The following is a 24,308-nucleotide window of genomic DNA, read 5'->3' on the forward strand; positions in this document are numbered from 1 at the left end:
GGTAGGTTTTCGATGACTATAATTACGCCTTCCTATTAAATTGATCGATGATTTTGATGCTGGCATCAAAAACATGGCCGCTTCGCAGACCCTGAAGGTAATCCTTTTGCGTAGGTGGTTAGCCCTCCTGAGTGCCGTCATTCTGACAGATGCTGTCAAATCACGTGCTTTTATTATCTTCATTGGTCTTATTAAGGGATGGCTTTGCAGCTCTGATCTCTGTACGACGTTCGACCCTAGGCTTCTCTGTGCTTCTTTTTTCTTGAGTAAGGGTAAACGGAAATCTGCAACCAGACACCCGAGGAGGTTAACTCAGGTAGTGTGAGGATGGGAATGTCATGTACCTCATACCCAACCCATCAAAACTAAAACCCATTCAATAGTCCTTATTCCTCGGCCCACAATTAACCTTCCGGGACTCGCACCGTTGTAAAAAAAACAACACATTGAGCAAAAATGTAATAACTTTTTAGTCAGTTGTTGACCAATTTGCACCAAACCACCATGTATTCCTCAAAAATTAGTTTTTCATCAATTGAAAAGATAATAAAAGTGATTCGATAGAAGGCTCGGTTAAATATAGTTAAATAAAAGGCTCAGGTGCACTGGGAAAAGTGACCAGTAATGAATTATTTATTTATTTCAATAACAATTCATTCTAAAGTAACGCGATTTTTTCTATATCATTTCTGATAATAACCTTGGTGTTAATTCGCAGTTCTCACTCACCTATGACCATAGGTAGCCACCAGGCCTTTCGGAACACCCGGAACGTTCGTAAAATGGTCATTTTGTCGTCGTCCTAGGTCGTCCTAGAGCAGCGCATTTTTTTCTAAATCATTTATGATGGTGATTTTGGAGATATTCCACAGTTCTTATTCTGCTATAACCGTAGGTGGCCATCAGACGGCCTTCCTTATAATCCGGAACGTCCGTAAAAATTGTCATTTTGGAAAGTTTGTCCTAGAGCAGCGCATTTTTTCTAAACCATTTCTGACAATAACCTTGGAGTTAATTCGCAGTTCTCACTCACCTATGGCCGTAGGTGGCCACCAGACGGCCTTCCGGAAAATCCGGAACGTTCGTAAAAATGGTAATTTTGAAAAGTATATCCTAGAGCAGCGCAATTTTTTGTAAACCATTTCTGACGGCAATATTCAAGTTAATACACAGCTCCTGCTCTGCTACGACCACAGGGGCCACCAGGCGTCCTTCCGGATAATCCGGAACATCCGTAAAAATCGTAATTTTGTGAAGTTCGTCCTAGAGCAGCGCAATTTTTCTAAACCATTTCTGACGGTGATTTTGGATGAAATTCTCAGTCATTTCTCTGCTATGACCACGGGTGACCACCAGATGGCCTTCGGGATAATCCGGGACGACCGTAGAAATGATGATTTTGGAAAGTTTTTCCTAGAGCGACGCATTTTTTTTCTAAACCTTTTCTGACGGTGATCTTGGAGATATTTCAAAGTCTTAATCAGCTATGACTGCACGTGGCCACCAGGCGGCCGTCCGAATAATTTGAAAAACCCGTAAAATGGTCATTTTGGATGGTTCGACCTAGAGTAGCGCAATTTTTTCTAAGACATTTTTGATGGTGATCTTAGTGTTAATTCACAGTCCTTACTCTGCAACGAGCGCAGGTGGCTATCAGACGGCCTTTCCGCAAATCTGGAACGTCCGTGAATGCTCGTTTTGTACAGTTCGTCCTAGACCAGCGATTTTCTTCTAAACCATTTCTGATAATGACCAGGAAGTTGGTCAATGCTCTTCACCATCAAATATTGTATAGAGTTTTCCACCTTCGCCAAAGGTATAATAATAGCCCAAAAATATATGTACTACGCAAAGAAATGAATAATGAATTTTATCATAATAATCTATATAATAAAAATGAAATGGTCTGTGTTCGTATCCGCATAACTCGAAAACGGTTGGATGAATTTTCTCCATTTCTTCAGCAGACATGTTCGTTATCGTTTCCGACGGGTTTATATGATATTTCCTAACGCTAAAACCACGAGTAAAGTTGAGTAAATCGTGAAAAACTAAAACTAATATTTGTATAGAAATTTTGCATGGGCGTTCATCGCACATTTTCGCCTACTATGCAGGACAACGTCTGCCGGGTCGACTAGTATCTAAATAATAGTCATTGATGATAATAACCACATTAGAAATTCGAGAGATATTGGTCTTATTTGGCCAAAATGAAGCTATTTCAGCCAAAAAAACTTTGTTGGGATGTGATCCCAGATCCCAAGATATCGAAGAACTGATATCCCATATGCAGTAGCACCTCCATGCGGATGAATTTTAAATTATTCTGGTTTTCAACATATTGGTTCCCAGTCCTCGAACAATTTTGTTGATGACGGCAATTTTCTAAATTTCACAGATCCCGAGATATCGAACTAAACTGATCTCTCATATTCACTAGCGTCGCCTTATGGCTTAATGCTGAACTTAACATTTTCTCAACTTATTGGTGTCCAATGCTGGAACAACTTTATAGAAGATAGCAACTTTCCAAAACCAATAGATCCCGAAATATCAAACCAAACTGATCTCTCATATACAGTAGCGCCACCTTGCGGATGAATTCTAAATTAATAAGCTTCTCAACATATTGATTTCCAATCCTCGAACAACTTTGTAGAAGGCGGCAACTTTCTAAATCCCACAGATCCCGAGATATCGAAGAACTGATCTCTCATATACACTAGCGCCGCCTTATGGCTCAATTCTGAACTAAACAGTTTTTCAACATATGAGTTTCCAATGCTCAAACAACTTTATAGAAAATGACAACTTTCCAAAACCAATAGATCCTGAGATATCAAACCAAACTGATCTCTTATATACAGTAGCGCCACATTGCGGATGAATTTCAAACTAATAAGCTTCTCAACATATTGAATTCCAATCCTCGAACAACTTTGTAGAAGACGGCAACTTTCTAATTCCCACAGATCCCGAGATATCTAAAGTTGAAGCGAGTTGCGGATGGTTAAGCAATACATCACCCCTAACTATCGAGAACGCTCACGCTTATGCTAACGCTAGGCCATATTTAGGGTGTGGTGGTGTTGCGGTGTGGGGTGTGGTTGTGGCTACGGCCCCCCACAAATATTGTGTACCAAAACTAACCTTTATCACTGCACCGCGCCTCCAACCGCCGAGTATGAGCGAATCAAATATCGAGCCGTATTTCCTCTCGTTGGAATTTTGGTTCGCTGCTTCGGGCATCAGTGCAAACATTCACGACGCGCGCAAATATAACAATGTGATGGCACAAGTTCCACCCAATAAGCGCTCGGAGCTGCGTGCAATTATCGACAGTGTACCGGCCAACGACAAGTACACGTACATCAAAACGAAGCTCACGGAACACTTCGCCAATAGCCAGCAGAGACGCCTGCAACGAGTTCTCTTGGATATGCCGCTAGGTGACATGAAACCTAGCCAATTATTCAACGAAATGAAGCGCGTCGCTGGGAATTCACTCGGTGATGCTGTGCTACTTGATCTGTGGGCTTCGAGACTGCCACCACACGCAAAGGCTGCTGTGATTGCATCGAAGGGCGACGCCACCGATAGAACCACGATCGCCGATGCAATAGTGGACTCCATGGGGCTTCGCAATATAAACTTCGTCGATTTGCAAGTGCCACGATCATCATCTAACATCTAGGAAAAACCAGCATCCGTCACTATCGGGCCTCTTCAACGTGAAATCGCACAACTAGCTAGTAAGTTGGACAAAGCATTTTCTTCCTGTGACGGATTTCGTGGACGCGCCCGCTCACGCAGTCAAGTGTACGGAGAATCATTGTTGAAGGTGCATCTTGGCCTACGTCGCGAGTTTCTGTGGGCATTCCTGATATCCGACGTTTCCACGGGAATCATTGGCGCCGACTTCATTTGCAATTACGATCTGCTGATAGATTGAAGCGAAACCGCCTCATCGATAATACGACGACCCTCGAATCAGTCGGATTTCTTACGCAAACCAGTGAGTATTCCATCCGAACGTTTGATTCGGTATCGCCGTATGCGGCCGCGGCCGAATATCCGTCGATTACCCGACTCGCGCCGCCTGATACAGTGAGCAAAACAACAATTGTACACCGCATCGAGACCACCGGCCAACCTGTGTACGCTAGACCAAGACGACTGTCGCTCGACAAGCTGGAAGCAGCGCGCACTTAATTCGAGCACCTAATGAAGCCTGGTATTTGCACGCCGTCTAGCAGCAATTGGTCTAGCTCGCTTTATATGGTAAAAAAAGCCGACGCATCTTGGCACGCGTGTGAAGATTATCGAGTCCTGAATGCCCAGACGGTACCCGACCGTTACCCTTTACCATATCTCCAAGATTTCCCGGCCATACTGCAGAGAAAAACCATTTTTTTTCCAAGGTTGACTTGCAGAAGGCATTTCATCAAGTTCCAATCCATCCCGACGATATCCCTACAACAGCCATCACCACACCGTTTGGGCTGTTCAAATTTTCATTCATGACATTCGGATTGAGAAACGCAGCGCAAACCTTACAAAGGCTCATTCATGAAGTCGTCCGTGGGTTAGATTTTATTTTCCCCTACATCGATATAGGGATGAATGATCGCCTGAGTTAATATCCCTCAAAAACAAAGCATCATCAACCCTACATCGATGATCTGTTCATTCGTCTTCGCCAGAGGAACATCGTATGCACTTACGTCTGCTGTTTGAAAGGCTCAAGCAGAACAATCTGGCAATCAACGTTGCCAAATGCAAATTCAGTCGAGCTGAAATAACGTTCCTAGGACATTTGGTTACCTCCGATGGATTCCGTCCGCTACCAGAGCGCGTGAAAACGATCCAAACTTTCAAGAAACCATCGACGGTTAAGGAGTTAAAAAGTTTCATCGCAATGATAAACTTCTATCGCAGATTCATCCCGAACGCAATCGAAGCACAAATACCAATACTGGCGATGACCCCGGGGAATAAAAGAAACGATCGTTCACCCATAGTTTGGAACGACGACAACACAGCAGCGTTCAATCAATGCAAACAGCAGCTGGCCTAAGCTGCACTGCTAGCACATCCTTCCAAACACGCAGAATTATCTCTCTGGGTCGACGCCTCCGACATTGCAGCAGGTGCCGTGCTACATCAAATAGTCGATGGATCAGCTCAACTGCTTGGATTCTTCTCCAAAAACTTCGAATCGGCTCAGCTCCGTTACAGCACATATGAACGAGAGCTGACAGCGATATATCTTGCCGTACGCCACTTTAAATTTACGATGGAAGGCAGGAGTTACCACATTTACACTGACCACAAGCCGATCCTCTGACCACAATCCAAAAGCCCGAGAAAGCTACCGACCGACAAGCGCGCCAGTTGGACTACATTGGGCAATACGTTTTCGTACGGCCGAGTTGCCGAATAATATGCAATTAATTGTAATCAAGTGTCGGTCTTTCACCGTCATTAGTCGTCTGAGTACACGCGACCGTTTACGTAAAGGCAATCAAACTCATCAAATGCTTTAGCCAAGCAAGCCTTTGGCACAGCAGAGTGCGATTGAATTCGCATTCTATACCGTCCCGCCCAGTCCGTTGCTGGGGGGCATGGAGTGCGATCCTCTCGTTTAATAAACAATGTGCACTCGCTTGGCTGTGGATATACAACAGTAAAGCAAATGTGGAGATTGGGCAAATCAAGCATCCGAAAGATATTCAATTTGCAAAAAAGAGAGCTAACCGCGGTGGAGGTTGGTACTCGGATTCTGATGGCTTTTCCGCAAACGTGACCTTTAAGTGGTCTTGTTGTGTAGGGGTTATCACGCCTATCTAGAGAGTAGGAGGTTGAGGGTTCGAGTCCCTCCAAGACACGTGGATTCTTTTTCGCAAATTTCATATCAATTTGTCCATTTCGAAACATATGCTGTGCATATGCACAGCCAAGATATTTAACAAAAAAATGGTTTTCGTAAGGCCGAGTTGCCGAATAATATGCAATTAATAATACGGAGAGATTTCGCAAGGCTGCTCTGCAAGTAACACACTCACTCTCGTATCCTGGCACGTGTGGTACGACCAAATTGATGACAGAGCGATTCGTTTAGCCGAACATCAGGAGAGACAGCATCGCCTTCGCCAAGAATTGTGTGCAGTGTCAACGGTCCAAAGTAACTCGACACACCAAATCACCAGTTTTCCGATACACGATACCGAACGTGCGATTCTCGCACATTAACATCGACATTATTGGACCATTCCCGCCAAGCAAGGGAAACCGATACTGCCTAACGAGCATCGACCGCTTCTCTCGCTGGCCAGAAGCTATTCCAGTTCCTGAGATGACTGCTCACACCATTGCCGAAGCTCTCGTTGCTGGGTAAATTGCTCGTTTTCGAGTAGGTACCTACCTACATCACTACCGACATCGCTCTTCTCTCAGTTGGTTCACTTGCTAGGTACCAAACATCTACGTACAACGGCGTACCATCCTCAGTCAAACGGCCTGATAGAACGGTGGCACAGGATCCTTAAAGCATCGATCATGTATCACGAAACCGAACGCTGGACTGCGTATCTTCCAATGATCCTGCTTGGTTTGCGTACCACGTACAAAGAAGACATCGAAGCGTCGCCAGCAGAGATGGTTTACGGGTCGACGCGTCATCGCGACGATTCGCATACCGTCAGACTATTTTGCCGACAGTCCCGCCCAAGATGAATACACCACTAGGTGTTCCACTAAGCACATTGCAACACTTAGCTGTGTATTCATCTTGGTCCCGCAAACACTAACGAAAATGAATTCGTCGTCAACCTGCGAGAAGCCATGCGTCAACAGCGCCCAACTGATACTGCGTGGCACAGCAATCGAAATGTTTTCGTACATCGGGATCTCAACAGGTGTAAGCAGGTATTCATCCGCAACGACTCGGTGCGCCCGTCGTTGTCACCTTCATACGATGGTCCCTACGAGGTGGTGAGGTGAAGCAATAAGCACTACACTGTTGCTGTTAATGGGCGGATTGAACGTTTCGATACACCGATTGAAGCCAGCCTACACAACGAGTGATGAACGCATTGCCACAAACCCAGATGCTACTATTACCGCCGCAGTTCCACCGACTAGGGTCATTCGCTCTGGCCGACACATGGTCATCCCAGACCGCTATCGCTAGGACACCTAGTCAAGCAGGGGAGTGCTGTAGCATTATCATCGTCATTATCGTCGTTATCAGCAGCACACGATAGCGCTGGGGCGACAATCTCGATCATTCTCTATTGAAATTGTATAACCTTTCTAATTACTGCACGATGTTTTCAAATTGAATTCAATAGTTAAATGGAAATGGTATAGCCTTTATAGTTTGACCATCCACAGATAGTATATAAGCCCTGTACAATAGAACATTGAATATAGTTTTACCTCAACTTGAACAGCATACACATCTTTTACTAAAGCTCCAAAGGGATAACGATTGCCATTTCGATAACCGTTGCAGTGCTAATACATACTCAGATTGCCACCGAGCACGAAAATCATGGGCAATACGCTGGACGTAGCTCCATCTCGAAAATGTACTTATATGCTGAACACCCAGAGCCAGAGGACGTTCGATCGAAAAGTGTGCAGGTGTCAATGCTTGTGGATCGTTGGGGTCATCCAAAATCGGAAAAAATAGGGCGAGCATTCATACAAGCAGATATCTGAGCAAGAACAGTGCATAGTTCTTCAAATGTGTAATTATAGTTACCTCCAATTTTGTTGCGAAGCCCCTTTGATACCAGCCTCCCACAATCCGGTATGGAGAGCGAGCAGGTATGAAGAGCCATTGAACTCGTTTGACGGTGAGAAATCTGCTAATTTCGTTCCCGTGCTCGTTAGCATCGATCTGCTGGTATAATTCTCGGAGATTTTTCGCTGCTTCGTGGCATTGTCCGAGTGCATCTTGCTTGGTACTCCGTACACCCAAAACAATTTTGTGTTACATTCTTTGTATTTTGCATTTTGTATCAAATCTCAGATGTAAAGATGATCACAGAATGTCATGAGACGGAAGCGGAGACAGCAAACCCGCCTTTTTCAGGAGAAGAAACGCCGCCTAGAAGAAGCGGAGTGCGAGGAGATGAAACAGCTGTGTAGTTTTAAAGAAACACGCAAGTGCTATCAGAAGCTCAACGCATCCCGCAAAGGCTTCGTGCCGCGAGGATGGGAGCATCTTGACGGACGAACGTGTGGTGCTCGAAAGGTGGAAGCAACACTACGAGGAACATTTAAATGGCGCAGAGAGTACAGCACAGATAGAAAAATCCACTGAAATTTACGCTAAAAATAATGCACATAAATGGAACGTCATTATTAGCGTACATCCACACGAGATGTAGCCTAAAGGTATACAATATTAGACGTGAAACGTCAATATTGCATACAAGTTGTAAGCAATCTTGTTAGGAAGAAGTCAATTTCAGCGTAAAATAGCGTAAATTTCCGCATGTCAAGTTTTACGCGCTGTTTATTTTTCATTATTTTTTTCTGTGAGGCAGTGAAAGTCAAGGCAGCGGAGAAAATGACTATGTCAGTTCGGCGGACGACGGAAGCCAACCAGCCTCCACCTTGAGGGAAGTTGAGGATGCCATCCAACAACTAAAGACCAATAAAGCAGCTGGTAAGGATGGTATCGGAGCTCAGGTCATCAAGATGGGCCCGGAAAAGCTGGCCACTTGCCTGCACAATCCTACAGAATCTGGGAAACTAAACAGCTACCTGAGAAGTGGAAGGAAGGGGTTTTATGCCCGATCTACAAGAAAGGCGACAAGCTGGAGAGTGAGAACTTTCGAGCGATCACCATCCTTAATTCCGCCTACAAAGTGATATCCCAGATCATCTTCCGTCGTCTGTCACCATTAGTGAACGAGTTCGTGGGAAGTTATCAAGCCGGCTTCGTTGACGGCCGCTCGACAACGGATCAGATCTTTACTGTACCATTGAGCCAACGTGTGTATCTAATTTGATGCGACATACACCGCTCACATTCAAGCAACTTTACGGAGAGAGACGAGTCTTCATCGTAGATTGTATAACATTTCACCGAAAACTATTTCGCGGAATTCATTTTCGCGGTTGAACATTTCGCTGAATAACATTTGGCGGTTTGTAACTTTTCGCGGTACGACATTTGGCGGATTGTTCCTTTTCGCCGAATGACTTTTGGCGGAATGTACCATTTCGCGGAATGCACCATTTCGCGGAATATTAATAATAATAGCTTTTGTTCATTCAGCATTCCGACATTATTACCTGCGAGGTCTCTAAGCCAAGTTACCATTTTGTTTTGCATTCGTTTAACACGAGATTAACGAGACTATCCTTCAGCATAGGCTTGCTTTGCAGTCACGCATCTTCTAGCACGGCTAAGGGACGCCTCCCAGAATATTTAGAAGTAGTTTTCAAAATTTCAATTGCCCCTTATACCGGGCAGATACATCCATTTAAAGAAGACGTTACCCCTCCTTTCGCCTTATACCGGGCAGACGCGTTCATCTAAAGAAGGCATTATCAACCCCTTTCGCTTTATTCCGGGCAGATGCATCCATTTAAAGAAGACGTTACCCATCCCTTCGACTTATACCGGACAGACGCATTCTTTTAGAGAAGGCCTTATCAACTCCTTTTGCCTTATACCGAGCAGATGTATCCATTTAAAGAAGGCGTTACCCCTGCCTTCGCCTTATACCGGGAAGATGCATTCCTTTAAAAAAGGCATTATCAACTCCTTTCGCCTTATACCGGGCAGAAGCGTTCATTTAAAGAAGGCATTACCAACTCCTTTCGCCTTATACCGGGCAAATGCATCCATTTAAAAAAGGCATTATCAACTCCTTTCGCCTTATACCGGGCAGAAGCATTCTTTTAAAGAAGGCATTACCAACTCCTTTAGCAGATGCATCCATTTAAAGAAGGCGTTGACATGATTGATATAAGAGATAAAGATCAGACGACAATATCAATATTTTTCACTAACATATCATAAGGAGATCAAGTTATGCTATTTGTAAGAAGTGATCAATATCATTTCCCATTAGTTTGTTCTTATCCATAGCATATCTTGATATTTAAATTATATTTCGGTGCAATTTTTTGATATTGTTGCCTGTTCTTTTATCTCTTATATCAATCAAATTCATATCATGTTTTGTTATTGTGTTCATGGCTTCTGCCCGGGTACCCCTCCCTTCGCCTTATACCTATATACTCCTTTTAAAGAAGGCATTATCAACTCCTTTCGCCTTATACCGGGCAGATGCATCCATTTAAAGAAGGCGTTACCCTTCCCTTCGCCTTATACCGGGAAGACGTGTTCTTTGAAAGAAAACATTAGCAACTCCTTTCGCCTTATAACGGGCGGTAGATACGGTCGAGTCGAACCCGTACCCGATGGGGTCGGGTTTGAAAAATTACTACAATATCGGGTTCGGATCGGGTACGGGTTTGAGAAATAAAATTCTGCAAATTATTTTATTCAGTTTTGTTAATTGTGAGGCTAGTTTGTTGTTTGGGCTTACATTTTTTTTCAATTTTAAGGAAACCAGAAAATATCTAGTTTGAATTTTTCGGGGAAAAATTGTGTGCGGGCTAAAATAATTAAATTATGTCGTGTTTGAATCGAAATTCTCGAGAACGGGTCGGGTTCGGATTTGTATTAAATAAAAAAAAATGTAATTAAGCAGAAATCGGTAATTGAATGATAATTATTCTAACTGAATTCCGCCAAATGGCATTCCGCGGAATGACTTTCGGTGAAAAGGTACATTCCGCGAAATGTCTTTCGGAAAAAAGGTGCATTCCGCGAAATGTGTTTCGGTGAGTTGATACATTCCGCGAAATGTCGTACCGCGAAAAAAAAATTCCGCGAAATGGTTTTCGGCGAAATAGTATACAACCTTCATCGTAGATTGTTTTGAAGTCAGATGCGAGACCCCAGGAAATTTTAAAGCTGCTGCATGCCACTACAGCAATTATAAGAAGTGCGAGACAGTAAAATTTCTATTAGCTGCTCATCCTGACAGTACCATATGTTTTGTTTCGACCGGTTATGGTAGACGGTGCACTGATCGTGAAATTTTTGAAAAAAGTGGATTTTTAAAATGTCTGAAAGAGAATGATATTGTTCTAGCCGTTAAAGGCTTTAATATCGGAGAACTGGTAAAAGAGCAAAAGGCTATTTTAAACAAACCAACATTTTTGAAAAACAAAACACAGTTCACCCCTACAGAGCTAGTGTCTGATAAACAAATCACTGCTCTTCGTATTCATATTGAGAGAATCATTGGATTGTTGCGAGAGAAATTTAAGACCTTTCACACGCTTCTTCCCAAAATATAGGATCTTTATCGATGAGCAAACAAAGCTGTTTTCCTTTACTCCAGACAAAAAGCATACCGAAGTCAGTATCCGTTACATGAATCTGAGTTTGAATTTGAGTATAGTAAGTATGAGTTTTCACCAGACTGTATTCTCCATTCAGAAAATCTAAAAACGGGATAGATGTACCAACTAGTGTACTAATTGATAGCTGTTGATTGAAACTAGTGTTGTTTCGTAGTCGAAATTGACATTTGATCTGAATACTAACTTTTCCGTGGCACTTGCAGGTCATCATTAGGTCCGGTGGTGTGGCAGCTATGTATGGTTGGGTCTTATAAATGAAAATCCCGCACTCGTTGAAAGCAACCGCATCATGGCAGTTCATTTTCTTCATTAGAGCTTGTTTTGCTTCATGTTCATGATGTCGTCCATACGATGTTGCTTCGCTATCGAACATCACAGAATTCGGATAACAAATTTTCTTCAAAAGAGTCATTTTTGAAGACACGGTATTAGTGGATGTATGCATGTACTCTTTCATAATAGATGCAGTTATACGTCCAATGCTTACTAATTTCCATAAATCCGATCTCGACTGCTTTCTCGTTAGTCACTCCACACCTTCAATCTCGTCATAGCTTATCGATAATTTTGTCAATATGGATGGGAGAGCTTGGTTAATAATGTGCATCGATTGTCCTTCCATCGTTGTATCGAATAAATGTTGTAGCAGTATATTTCTTTGTTGAAATACGTAGTCCGGAATTATATTATCTTCGCAAGATTGACACATGATATTAATACCATCGCAGAATTTCTTCGATACTGCTGTATGCTTCAAATCCCTCACGAAGGTTAAAAAATTATTTCGATTGCAACAGATTTTTATGTCATCCATCCTCATAACTTTAAAACCGTAATCGATGTTCTTTACGGGATGATTTAAATCATCTTTGATTTTTTTTGAAGGCCTTGCCCAGTAGCATGGTAATTCCGTTACACTTAGCTGCAAGTGTAAAAATCATTATAAGATAACATAAGATAAGAATGATTAAAATTAAGAACTTACTTTGTATGTTGACACCATTGTATGCAAATTTGCCAATGCAAACAGAATCGTCGAAACGTGTGAGCAAGCTTCACTCAATCCTGCTACACAATTGCAGTGTGCAGATCGGACGTTTCCGTTTCGATCAATTATCATCCAGGCCACTAGGGGTTGCAGGTTTAGCCTCATAGAATGGGAAACCTGGAGATATAGAAATACCAGACATAACGTGCATACATGTTTACTTTATCTTTCCTCTGATTACTTGCAACTCATTTATTATGGTCATTTATGAACGGTGGACACGAAACCAGCCTCAAACTTCCGGTAGGCTTGCAAGCTTTTATCTTTGCGGAACTCTACTTTTGACGTAGGGGATACGTGGTTCACCAGATAGTCAACGATGTGACCTGAAGTTACCGTGGTAGGAAATTCTTCCGTATTCATTCGTACGTCGTACGGGTCCACGAATCCGATAGGAGGAATTTTTTGTACATATCGGTTTCTGCTTTCCGTGGGCAATGCGTTTGCGTGCGCTGAAAGCCGGTCAATTACTTTCGGGTACATTATAGTATAGTAACTCGATTTAAACAAATTCTTTTTACAACGAAACAATTCGGAACAAAAATCGCACTGAAATTCTTACACCTTGTAAACAAGCTCTGTGAACTGTCAAATTTTTTTGATGACGTCATCGTACAATGCCTACACGGAGAAACACGTTTACTCATTAATGGGTACTTTTTCTTTGCTATCTCTGTCTCTCTGCTGAAAAATTTACCCATTTTGGGAGAATAAGTGGATCTACTCATTTAAATGAGTAAATCCACTTATTCTTCCAAAATGGGTGAATTTTTCAGCAGAGAGAAAGAGATAGCAGAGAAAAAGTACCCATTAATGAGTAAACGATTTTTACCGGGTACTAAATAGCGAGAACGAACGAAACCGGAAAACTCAGCATATATGCAAACCAATTAATGCACCGTGACTGCTTGCAAGATAATAGAAAAGCATCAAAAGAAAGACGCGGGGGTAGGGATTCGTTAAGTAAGATACCCTTAATCATCCAACCATAAAGTCAAATATTCAATCCTTTTAGAGGCAATTTCAAACGACATAAAAACTGTTAACCACAGACCAATGGCTAAATTAGATTAGGATTACCAAATGACGATCTCACGACCCTCGTTTAATTAATAATCAAAACAATTTTAATGTGTTAAATGGTTTTTGAGGCGATCCCTACACCGAAACAGGCGCTTAATGATATGTATAAGAAAAAACTTATACATCGCATTAATCACATACATTCCGAAACTTATACTTTTCATTGGGTGGCATAATAAAGAGTATAAGTATTTTGGTTTTGGTTTTTGGAATGGTTTTTTGCCATAACATATAAGGTTATTTTTTTACGTGTAGGTTGGGCGCAAAGGGGGGTTTCTTCTAAACCCCTCCTTCCAATATTCCTGTGTTGAACTTAGTAAATAAATAAAAAAAACACACTAATAAAGATAAAAAAAAAGTTTCGCTTCCAAAGAAAAGTGACACTTTGATGAACACATTTAGATCAATAAAAAGCATATACAAGTATTTTCCTATGTAAAATAAAGCGGTTGATTTGCATTTTGCATTTATTGACTCTGCTCCATTTGATATTAAGAAACATTATCCAGTGATTTTGATATTATCCGATGACGATATAGTCAAAGAAAAAAAAACATTTCATCGGTAAACTAGGTAAGTTACTAATCAAAGAATGAAGATTAAGATAAGAGTAGCCATCGAGCAATTAAGTGCAGTGCTTGTTTTATTCGTCGGAAAAATAACAAAATACCTATTTGGTGTCGGTGGATCATGCGCATGGTCGAAACAAGCGCGATCTTCCATAGTTTGTTGTAGCTAGCTGTAGCTGGCATATCTGGCTAATAATTACACAGTGCAACGTGTCCGTTAGGTCGTCCAAAACGCGATTCTCCTCAGTTTTCATATGCCACCGAGCGTGCATGGTTTAAATTTTTTTTCTCGTGGAGAGACAGCGAATTAGTGTTATTTCCCATCCCATAGATCGCATCACTTATAAAAGTGAATCCAGATAAAATATCCTATACAACTAACACAATACCACATCCTGAGACAATCGTGGAGATGCAGAGGTGTTCTCGGTCTCTAGTAGCAACGAGAGTCAGACTAACTAACTTCCCTTCCTAAATGACCGTAAGGACGTGGCCGGCAGTGATGGAAATACTCGCTTCACGAGTAAGAAAAGAGTGTAATTGAGCCTACCAAAAATGCCACACTCGCGCGAACCTACTGCCTGCATTTTTCAAGCGCTTGCTTTGTTCGCGAGTACGGGCAGAGCAGGGCAGTATTTTGTTCGGGAGTAAAAATCACGGTCACGATTATTTGTGATTTTTTCGAATAGGGTAAATCACTACTTGGGCGTATGGACCCGATTCCCGGCTCACTGCACAGAAAACTAAGGATTTATGCTTTTTGGAAGCCGTAGGTTTATGATTGATAATTTTTAAAAAGTCTCCCATTTATTTCGCACAATACTCAATATTTTCCAACTATTTATTTCACTCCTAATTGGTCCAATTATAGAAAATAAAAATGTAGATTCCGAACATTCGCTCTCCGTTGCTACACCACTGAGCCGGAGTGAATCTTTCCACTTTTACAAAACGGTATTTTCATATAAACACCTACCTGAATATCGTCACAGTTCTCGATACAATCATTGCTTCAATCTGTTAATCACCATACCAGAATTCTAAACTCACGCACTTTAATCTTTTCTATTTGTTCGTTTCACTAGAACTAATATAAACATATTAGAATACATTTAAAAATGTATCCTCAAACCGAACAAAAATTCACCTCGGTCTAAGAACTTCTAGCCGCACCGTGCTGTCAGAAGGCCAGGAGTCTTTTCTAGTATGAAAATAATCCTTCATCGTTCATAGGAAAACTATCTAATTAGTTGACGCTATCATGTTATTTATAATTCTCTCGATTTCGAAAAGTGAAAAAAAAATGGTTTTTAAGCGTTTGGAAGTAATTTGGATAAGTGAATATATCTTTTCAACCAAATAAAAACTATTATAAATAATACCATCTGGCATCATGTCGGCGTTGAACGTGCATATTTTTGTTTACGTTGCATTTTCTACCGTCCCGAGAGAGAATGAGAGTAAGATGTTGAGAGATTGAGCGAAATTTTGCTTAGGCCGGGAATTGGTTAGGAAGTGGGCCGGATATGCAATCGCTATGACTGAAATGAGTGCTGCACATCATTAATTTAAATCAAATGAAAGCTATTTCAAACGATGTTTACCAAGAAAAGCTATTTTTAAGCAGAAGTGATCTCCTTTGCAGTATTGCACGGCCCACGAAATTCAGGAAAAGTTGCTTCCTGTCATAAATATCAATTAAATAATGCAGTCGTATGCATGTTAGGCCGGGAATGGGGTAAGAAACCCTACAATGGATAAAATTGACTTGACATAAACACAATAACAATAAACAATTGTGTTCTTGCTCGACCGTTAGTGAGAAACATGCCCTGAGGATGCTTTATGACTTTTTGAAAATTAACCCGAATGACTCGTGAAGCTTCACGAACATTTTTTGTTTTCTCTGCGAGTAGTATTGCGAGAAGATAGAAAAATTCGAACGAGGATCCGACGGTCGACCGTTGGAAAGCTGTTCCGCAATGGTCAAATCAGTTGATGCACGGAAAATAATGTTGGTTGATTTTTTCGGTGTGAATGTTGATTATTGAAATCAAAGAAAATATGTGTTTTTGAAACATTTTAGACTTCTTGAATATTCTTGATATCAAGGAATATCAACACTTTTCGCACAGTGCATGTCATTTGAAGTTTCCGACACTCAGTATTCTTCTTCTTCTTTGCTCCGCAAAATTAGAAGTTTTCTCTGTTCTCGCAATATGGGAGGAGAAGACCACCAGCTGTCATCGAGAGAAAAAGTAGAATCATTGAAATTTCGCACGGTGTGGTATAGGAAATGAAGTATATTTTTGTTATATAACAAAAATTAAGGACGTTTCTCAAAAAAATCTTGGTTTACGGGGTTAGAATTTTAAAAGCACACATATCGATTTTTATAATTTTCTCGAATAAGCAGTTAGTGCTTAAGATTGTTGAATTTCTAACCCCACAAACTAAAAATTGTTAACAAAAAATATTCTAAAACGTTCTAGAGACATTTTAAATCTTATTTTCTATATCAGCGGTTCTCAACCTTTTTCTTGAGAGGTACCCCTTAAAACTTTTGCATTGATTGAGGTACCCCCAATGTTTTTTTTTGCTGTAAATGAAAGTAAGCGTATCTCTTAAGATATGTGAAAAATGGACCTGAAAACTAACGGAATATATGGCTCTTCATGAACTTTTCTGGAATTTTCATTTTCCGTGAAACTTTCCAATTCAAATTAAGTTCATACATCGAGCTTCCTACAGAACTTTTTTGACTATTGAAGGCTTCCGAGCCTTTCTAAAGTAGAGTTTTGATCCTCTTCCAAGAGAAACCTTCCGAGCCTCTTGAAGACAGGCTCCCTAGTCTTTAAAAAGGCGGTTTTTGAGCCACTTAAAAGAGGCTTTCGTGCTTTTTGAAAGTATAGTTCCAAGCATCTTGGAAAAAGAATTCCAAGCCCCTTGTAGAAAGGCTTCCGACTTCCAAGCCTCTGAAAAAAGGATTCTAAACCCCTTCGAGGAAGGGTTTCAAGCATTCTGAAAGGAGGCTTTCAAGCCTATTGAAATTAGACTTTCGAGCCTCTTGAAAGCAGGCCTCAAAATCTCTTGAAAGAAGCCTTCCGGGCCTTTTTAAAAGAGTCTTCCAAGCCTTTTAAAAGAAGACTCTTAAAATTATGCTTTGGAGCCTCTTAAAAGGAGGCTTTTAAGCTTCTTGAAAGGAGGCTTCCGATCCTTTTGAAAGAGCCTTCCGAGTCTATTTAAAAGAGTCTTCCGAGCCCTTTTAAAGAAGGCTTCCAAGCCTCTTGCAAGTAGCCTTCCGAGCCTTTTAAAATAAGGCTTCCAAGCCTCTTGCTTTCGAGCCTCTTAAAGGAGGCTCTAGAGCATCTTAGGCTTTAGAGTAATGGTGTGCAGCGTTTTGGGCGTTTTTCCCATTAATTTGCTTGTCACACAATGAAAAAGAGCTTAGTAGTACTTGGACGAAAGCTTTTAAACATATCTATCAGCTGAGGGTATTAACACGGATATTGGTCGTGAAATCACTCCGTACGACTTTATCAAAGTGAAATTACCCTGCGGCCGCACCTTTGTTTTGCTTAATTCGTTTCGTACGAAGTGAATTTAACACCAATATCCGTTTTCTTACCTCTGCAGATACCGACCAAGTGCTAATTTGTATGATCAAAGCTCATTTTCATTGTGTGAGAAGCAAATTGAGGAAAAAACGCCCAAACTGCTGAGCACCACTGCTTTAGAGTCTGTTGAAAGGAGGCTTTTGAGCCTCTTGAATGGTGATTTTTAGGCACTTAAAAGGAGGCACTGGAGTATCTTGAATGGACGCTTCTAAGCCTCTTGAAAGAAGAATACCGACCTTCTAAAGGGAGGCTTCCGAACCATTCGAAAGGAGCCGTCCAAGCCTTTTTAAAAGAGCTTTCCGAGCTTTTCAAAAAAAAAAAAAGAAAATAAAAAATTATGTTTAAAGAAGATAGATTAAAAGAAGGCTTCAGGGACTCAAGAATGACGGCTTACATGCTTCTTGAAAGTAGACTTTCAAGTATTTTTCGAGCCTTTAAAAGGAAGCTTTCGAGCCTGTTAAAAATGCCCTCCGAGCCCCTTCGAGCCCTAGTTTATCAAAAAACTTAAAAGAAGGCATCCGGACCTCTTATAAGAATGTTTCCAGATCTCTTAAAATGAGGCTTCAGGGTTACTTGAAAGGAAGCTTCCGGGCTTCTTAAAAGGAGAATTTTGAACCTCTTGAAAAAAGGCTTCCGAACCTCTTGAAAGGAGTCCTCCGAGCTGCTTGGAAGGAGGCTTCCGAGAAGCGTAGAAGGATGATTCCGACGAAGCAACTGAGCTTCTCGGGAAAAGCTTTCATGTCTCTCAAATGAAGGCTTCCGCATCTTTAGACTTTATATTTTAGTTAAGAAGCATATTCTTAACAAATTATTCAAAATTCTGTTTTTATCAGGTAGATTGCATAGAAGATTTTTAAAATTTGTTTATTCGAGGTTTTGTCTTTTTGATCTTTATGTCCCACAGCCCTTCATTCATTGTACTGGTTGTCAAGGGCAGGATTCAGTAGACCGTGATTTGCTGATCGCCATGCATATTATGTAAAAGACAATGTTTTGAAACACAAAAATTCTAAATTATCAAAACTATATCAATATGTAATTCATCCGCCATTACGGATTTTTGTAGGAGGTACCCCTAGGCCCGGCAAAGGTACCCCCAGGGGTACATGTACCCCAGGTTGAGAACCGCTGTTCTATATCATGCTATGTCAAATTTCCATGGTTCTACTTTTTCTCTAAGCTTCTCCAGGTGGCAGCACTGATGAAGGAACCTCCCCCATAGGTAGGCAAGAAAAAGGCAAAACAAATTAACCGTTTGTTTGAGAAACTGCATATGTAACATTTTTGGCCAAAATGAGATTTTTATATATTATGAATCCCCGTCCAAAATTACGTATTCTGGCAAAAAACACGAAAAACAAATTTTTGTTCAGGAATGTATGAATTTTTTTTCGTTTGTTTGAGAAACTACATATGTCCACGCACTTTGAAAAGCAATTGTGGAGTACTGCTTACAGTTTTTGCACCAGAAGCAGTACTGAGATTTTCATTTTCATTGAGAGAGGTCACGCGATATTTACACTTTATTCTCTCCCGCTTTCATAGAAAACATAAACAATGAAAGGAATTCTGCCAAATTTTCACAGATTTTTATTTCATGAAAGCGCATCAAACTAGTGTAAACAAGCTGTTTCTTCTTCAATAATGTTACTTCTAACTCGAAAATCAAAAACAATACAATCATTGTATCGATTAGTCATTGTTATTTGCATAAATCTATTAAAACTATTTAGAAATTTAGATTTCAAAACATGGCACATTCCCATCATGACTGCTTGTAATGTGACAGGTGACCGGGAGACGGCTACATTTTCATTTGGTCTCTTGAAAATGAAAACGCAACTGTTTTCGCTTTCACATGACAGTCACGAAAACTAGCAGTACTGACCAGAAGTACCCCAGGGTGTTGAATTTTGCCAAAAACCATTGATCTGTATCGAAGAAATCGAAAGATTCGGTGCTAATTTGTTCAAAAACAGTTTTTTGTTGCTTTCTCGAAATTGTGTAAAATGGACTTATGTAATTTCTCAAACAAATGATTCAAATGTTCGCGTGTCTTTTGCATTGCCTACTTCTCGTTTTATGAGTAAGGTTCACAGATTTCTACAACTGGTGGTCGGCGCCGTTATTGACTTATAATATTTGAGCTCCCGAAACGTGTACATTCAGAATAGGTAGCTAATCCCAAGCCCCATTTATTGTGTTCTCTGTACAATTTCGCAAGCTCTAGTCAATCACGGAGTAGCAACTACGAATTGTACGGTCATAATGCTCATGCTCATGCTCAATCAAAGAATGAAGATTAACATAAGAAAGATTATACTCACTGGCGAAGCCAAAGGTGGGTACCTCTCGTAGCAAGCACGCTATAGTTCTCAAAGGCAGCGTTCTTGCGTCATGTGGTGCTCTATAAAATACCGATATCTGACATGCAAAGAGCATAAAAAACACTTTGATGTTTATTGAATGCATTTACAGATGACAAAATGATTCACATAGTTTTGGCCAAGCTTTTGCACTGCGTATTCCTATGTGCTGCGGTCCGATCTGCTTCGGGAATGTCCGTTATGGACCTTAATCCCTCAGTAAACTCATGATTTGCCCACTTGATTATTATCAGTATTCCATTCCATGCCCGATTTGAAGTGCAACTTTTGGCGTCAACTTCATGTCGTCAGCCCACAGTGCTCCGATGGTGTCAATTTACACAGCGAGGAAAAATTCCCGCAGGAAAGAGGGTACCCACATCCAACGCATTCGCGCGAGACTTCAAAAGCAGGGCGGCTCAAAATTTCCAAGCGCTGCTGAAACTGGATTGTAATGAAGTTATCGCCAGCACTAATGGAGGGTTGTGAAGTGCATGCATTGTTGACTCGCCGGCCCGTCCGCTGCGGGGAGGGTGGAAGCTAATTTCGTTATCGACTTCAAAAAGTAAGCGTTTATTTTCCAATTAAATGGCAGCGAGTCGCAAAATTTGCATTGCAAACAGGAAAACATGTGTCCAAATTTAGACTTTCAATTAGGTGTGCGTGAGGAGAAACCCGATTCAGGTTTCTTATCAATCTTGAAGATGAGTTTACTCAGCATGAAATCCCACAAGTCATCAGCCCCTCCCGAGCTCGGCACGGGCTAATCCGAATCCGATACCTTTGATGTTATCGTCCGGTGTGTGTTGTTCAGGAAAATCCTGACTGTTTGCGGAAAACATATGAAATATTAATAAAACCAGCCCAAACAATAACAAGATAATCACCTTCTATCTATTGTGCGGGCTCGGTGCGCAACGATGACAACCGGGGCTGCGACGCGTAGGCAGCAACCCGCCGAAAATTAATTCAATACAACAATCGCTAATCACCGGATAATGGCGGAGGCCTATCTTCGTTCAGCGTGGGTCGTTTTGTGCGATTTGATGAGATGGCGAGGGCGGACGGTGGCACGTGCAATCATTGTACTGCGGCGATAGCCTGAAGCGGTAAAAGAACTGCCGACGAGCAACTGTGTTTAGGGCTAATTGTGCACCGAAATGCGGTAATTTTCTATTATGCCAAACCGGGTTGGTCCCGGGAGATTTGTGCGTATAACTTTTGGTTGATTTGCTGGTATCGGCGTGTCTTGGGATTTGGAATCGGATTTCTCCGGCGAGCAGTAGGTTGTACGTGATAATTGTGGTGCGGTATTGCTCGGGGACTTTGTTATGGAATATAGGTTTTAAAAACTATATGTTTCAATCTAACTGAATGTCTTTATCGGAATGACCAGTTGTATTTTGCCGTTTAAATGTCGAATGATGAGTGAACTGTTGCTTTGTTTTTTATATTATATGACTTCTTGTACAATTGCGTTGATTTTGTTCTAAATTAATTAACATTTTAGGCTTTTAAACAGTTTTATAACTGTTAATAAAAAGTTTCTTAGAGTAGACATTTGTACGATTGTATGAAAAATTAATAAAATTTATAATATACTTAAGAACATACTCACTCTCAGGGTAAGTAATTATGAGCGCATTTAATAAACATTCGGCTACAATACGGCCATGTCCCTATTGGGGCAAGAGATGGCACAATTGGAGGGGTACATAACTGCAACATTTGCAGTCAGTTCATTCTGCATTCATCGAATGCATCTTTCTCACGTACACGCATTTCCGATTGGCATCCATATCTGCATTGATAAAATGCACACTGCATACATCCGACGGCTACATTACAGGAAGTTTGAATTCACGGAGCCGCATTTCACAACCCTAAACCGACGTTCCGAATTTTTTTTCACATTGTCCCACCTATCCTCATTTTGCAGAACGAAAATCCGGAAACCAAGCAAAAGTGGGCCGCCCGTCTGCTGGGGAAACTGCGCAAGGACATCACCCACGACAGCCGGGAGAACTTTGTCCACTGCATCTCGAAGAAGAAGACCTCCATGTGCATCCTATCGAATCCGGACCAGAAGGGCAAAATGCGCCGAATAGACTGCCTCCGACAGGCGGACAAGGTAAATCCCCGTTGAATGCAATTCTTGCTCTGCCATACGGGAACTAAGATTATCTTTTTTTCTCGTTTTCCGATCATTTTTCTTTTTCTCCAATACCAGGTTTGGCGTTTGGATCTGGTGATGGTGATCCTGTTCAAGGCGATTCCCCTGGAAAGCACCGACGGCGAACGGCTCGAGAAAGCCTGCTTTTGCACCAGTCCCAGTCTGTGCATCAATCCGTACCACATACAAGTATTAATTAAGGAGTTGGATCTCTATCTGGCCAACTTCATCCGATGTAAGTATGATATAATCCGGCAGCATCAGTGAGGTGGTTCTCGGTATGAGGGGAATGAGCTCTGATAGGGATTCTTTACGCTGAAAAAAAAGACACGACCATAGATGATTTTTGGACTTTTCAAGTGATTCTTCTTTTGAGATATCGGGATGGTGTTTAGATGAGTTTGCACAATAATTTTGTCGGAATCTGATCGAGCCTATCGGAGGCAGAAAATTTTGTGTCAAAAATAGAACATATTTTTTTTGCCTTCACGAAAAAAGAGCATTTATCGCTTGAACCATGATCGTCGAAATTATTTCCCAAACTATCTCCGTTATTATTTTTACCTGGAAATATTTAAGTGCAATATATTTGCCATGTTAATCACGGCAAATTACATTCAAACTTTTTCCACGATAAGTTCTTCTGAATTAGGTCGGGAAGTGCAGATCACAGTTCATTCAAATTTTTGAAGGAAGTTTTTTTTTTAAATTTCCACAGTGAATGCTTGCCACAATTTCCACTGAAATTTAGATCCTTAAGCCGTACCTCATTTATGCTTGCAAGCGACTAAAATATAAACTCCTCCTAAAAAATTAGAATTAAAAAAAAGGAAATAGCCAATGAAGAAATCAAAGTATAAGCAATAAATAAATAGTAATTTCCCTGAATTATGCAAAATGTTCCATTGAAAAAAAAAATACAAAATTTCCATAAATAAATCAATATTAGCAATAAAAAATTTCAAACCTTTCCACAAAATAAATATTTTTTTCCACAAAAAAATTAAAATTTTCCACAAAAAATCAATAAAAAGCAATAACAAAAATTGTAAAATTTAAAAAAGCAATAAAACTGAGCATTTTTTCATAGATGACCCCTTCTGTTAAAAAAGTAAAATTTTATTAATATATTATAGAAATTTTCTTTTTTGTGGAAAGTTTTTTATTTTTTAGGGAAAAAATATTTGTTTACTTCTAATATTGATTGTTGTGTTTTTTTTCATGCAATATTTTAATTTCTTTATGGAAATTTTGCATTATTTGTGGAAACTTCATATATATTTGTTGCATAGATTTCTTTGTTGGCAATTTTTTATGGAAAATTTCTTATTACTAATGGAAATTATATTTTACTGCCATTCGTGTGCTGCAGTAGAAGCATAAGTACTAGAACGATAGTGGCGCTGTAGTCATTCAAATTATTTTGCCAATTATGCATCATCAAGCATCATAATGTATGCATCATATTGTAATGCATGTTTAATTCCATCACCAACTTCGGTTTGACACTTGTAGTACCGGTACTTTGGCTGCCAGGTCAAAGTAACCTCAATGTTAGTCACGCGAACAGAAACGACATTAGCAATCTTATACTTTTGAATCAACTTGTGCTGCTTTCTTCAGCAGCAAAGATTTCGCAGGGGCACATTTGTTTCGGATATTATTTCCTCAGAGACGCCTACTTTTCCTCAAACACCTTATTCAATTCTAATGGTAGACTTTAAATCGTGTTTCTGTTATGTTCATAAGTGGTACATTTTTGTTGGATCCCGCAAGTATACAATACCGTTTTGCAGCGTATGTTTTTCCTTCATATTGTTTCTAATACGGCGAACTTGCTATGTAAATAGCTTTATACACATGATCACCACTTCTATATCACAAGAAAGGAAAATATATTCACTATTTGCTTAAACCTAATATAAAATGAAATCGTGTAATATAATTCACTATCGAACAATGGCAGCCATACATTTCGGACTAAAG

At 40.6% G+C, this 24,308-nt stretch overlaps 1 protein-coding gene across 2 annotated transcripts in view; it reads left to right on the top strand.

The window, feature by feature from the left end:
* Positions 1-24,308, top strand: part of LOC134217891 (nuclear factor 1) — a 61,236-nt gene that overhangs the window by 16,637 nt on the left and 20,291 nt on the right. For both annotated transcript variants that reach the window (XM_062696727.1, XM_062696734.1), the window contains exons 4-5: positions 22,089-22,280; positions 22,380-22,557. In XM_062696727.1, the coding sequence (XP_062552711.1) occupies positions 22,089-22,280; positions 22,380-22,557 (370 nt within the window). The remainder of the gene's footprint in view (positions 1-22,088; positions 22,281-22,379; positions 22,558-24,308) is intronic.

The sequence above is a fragment of the Armigeres subalbatus genome, chromosome 1 (assembly GCF_024139115.2).
Source record: "Armigeres subalbatus isolate Guangzhou_Male chromosome 1, GZ_Asu_2, whole genome shotgun sequence".
Lineage (NCBI taxonomy): Eukaryota > Metazoa > Arthropoda > Insecta > Diptera > Culicidae > Armigeres > Armigeres subalbatus.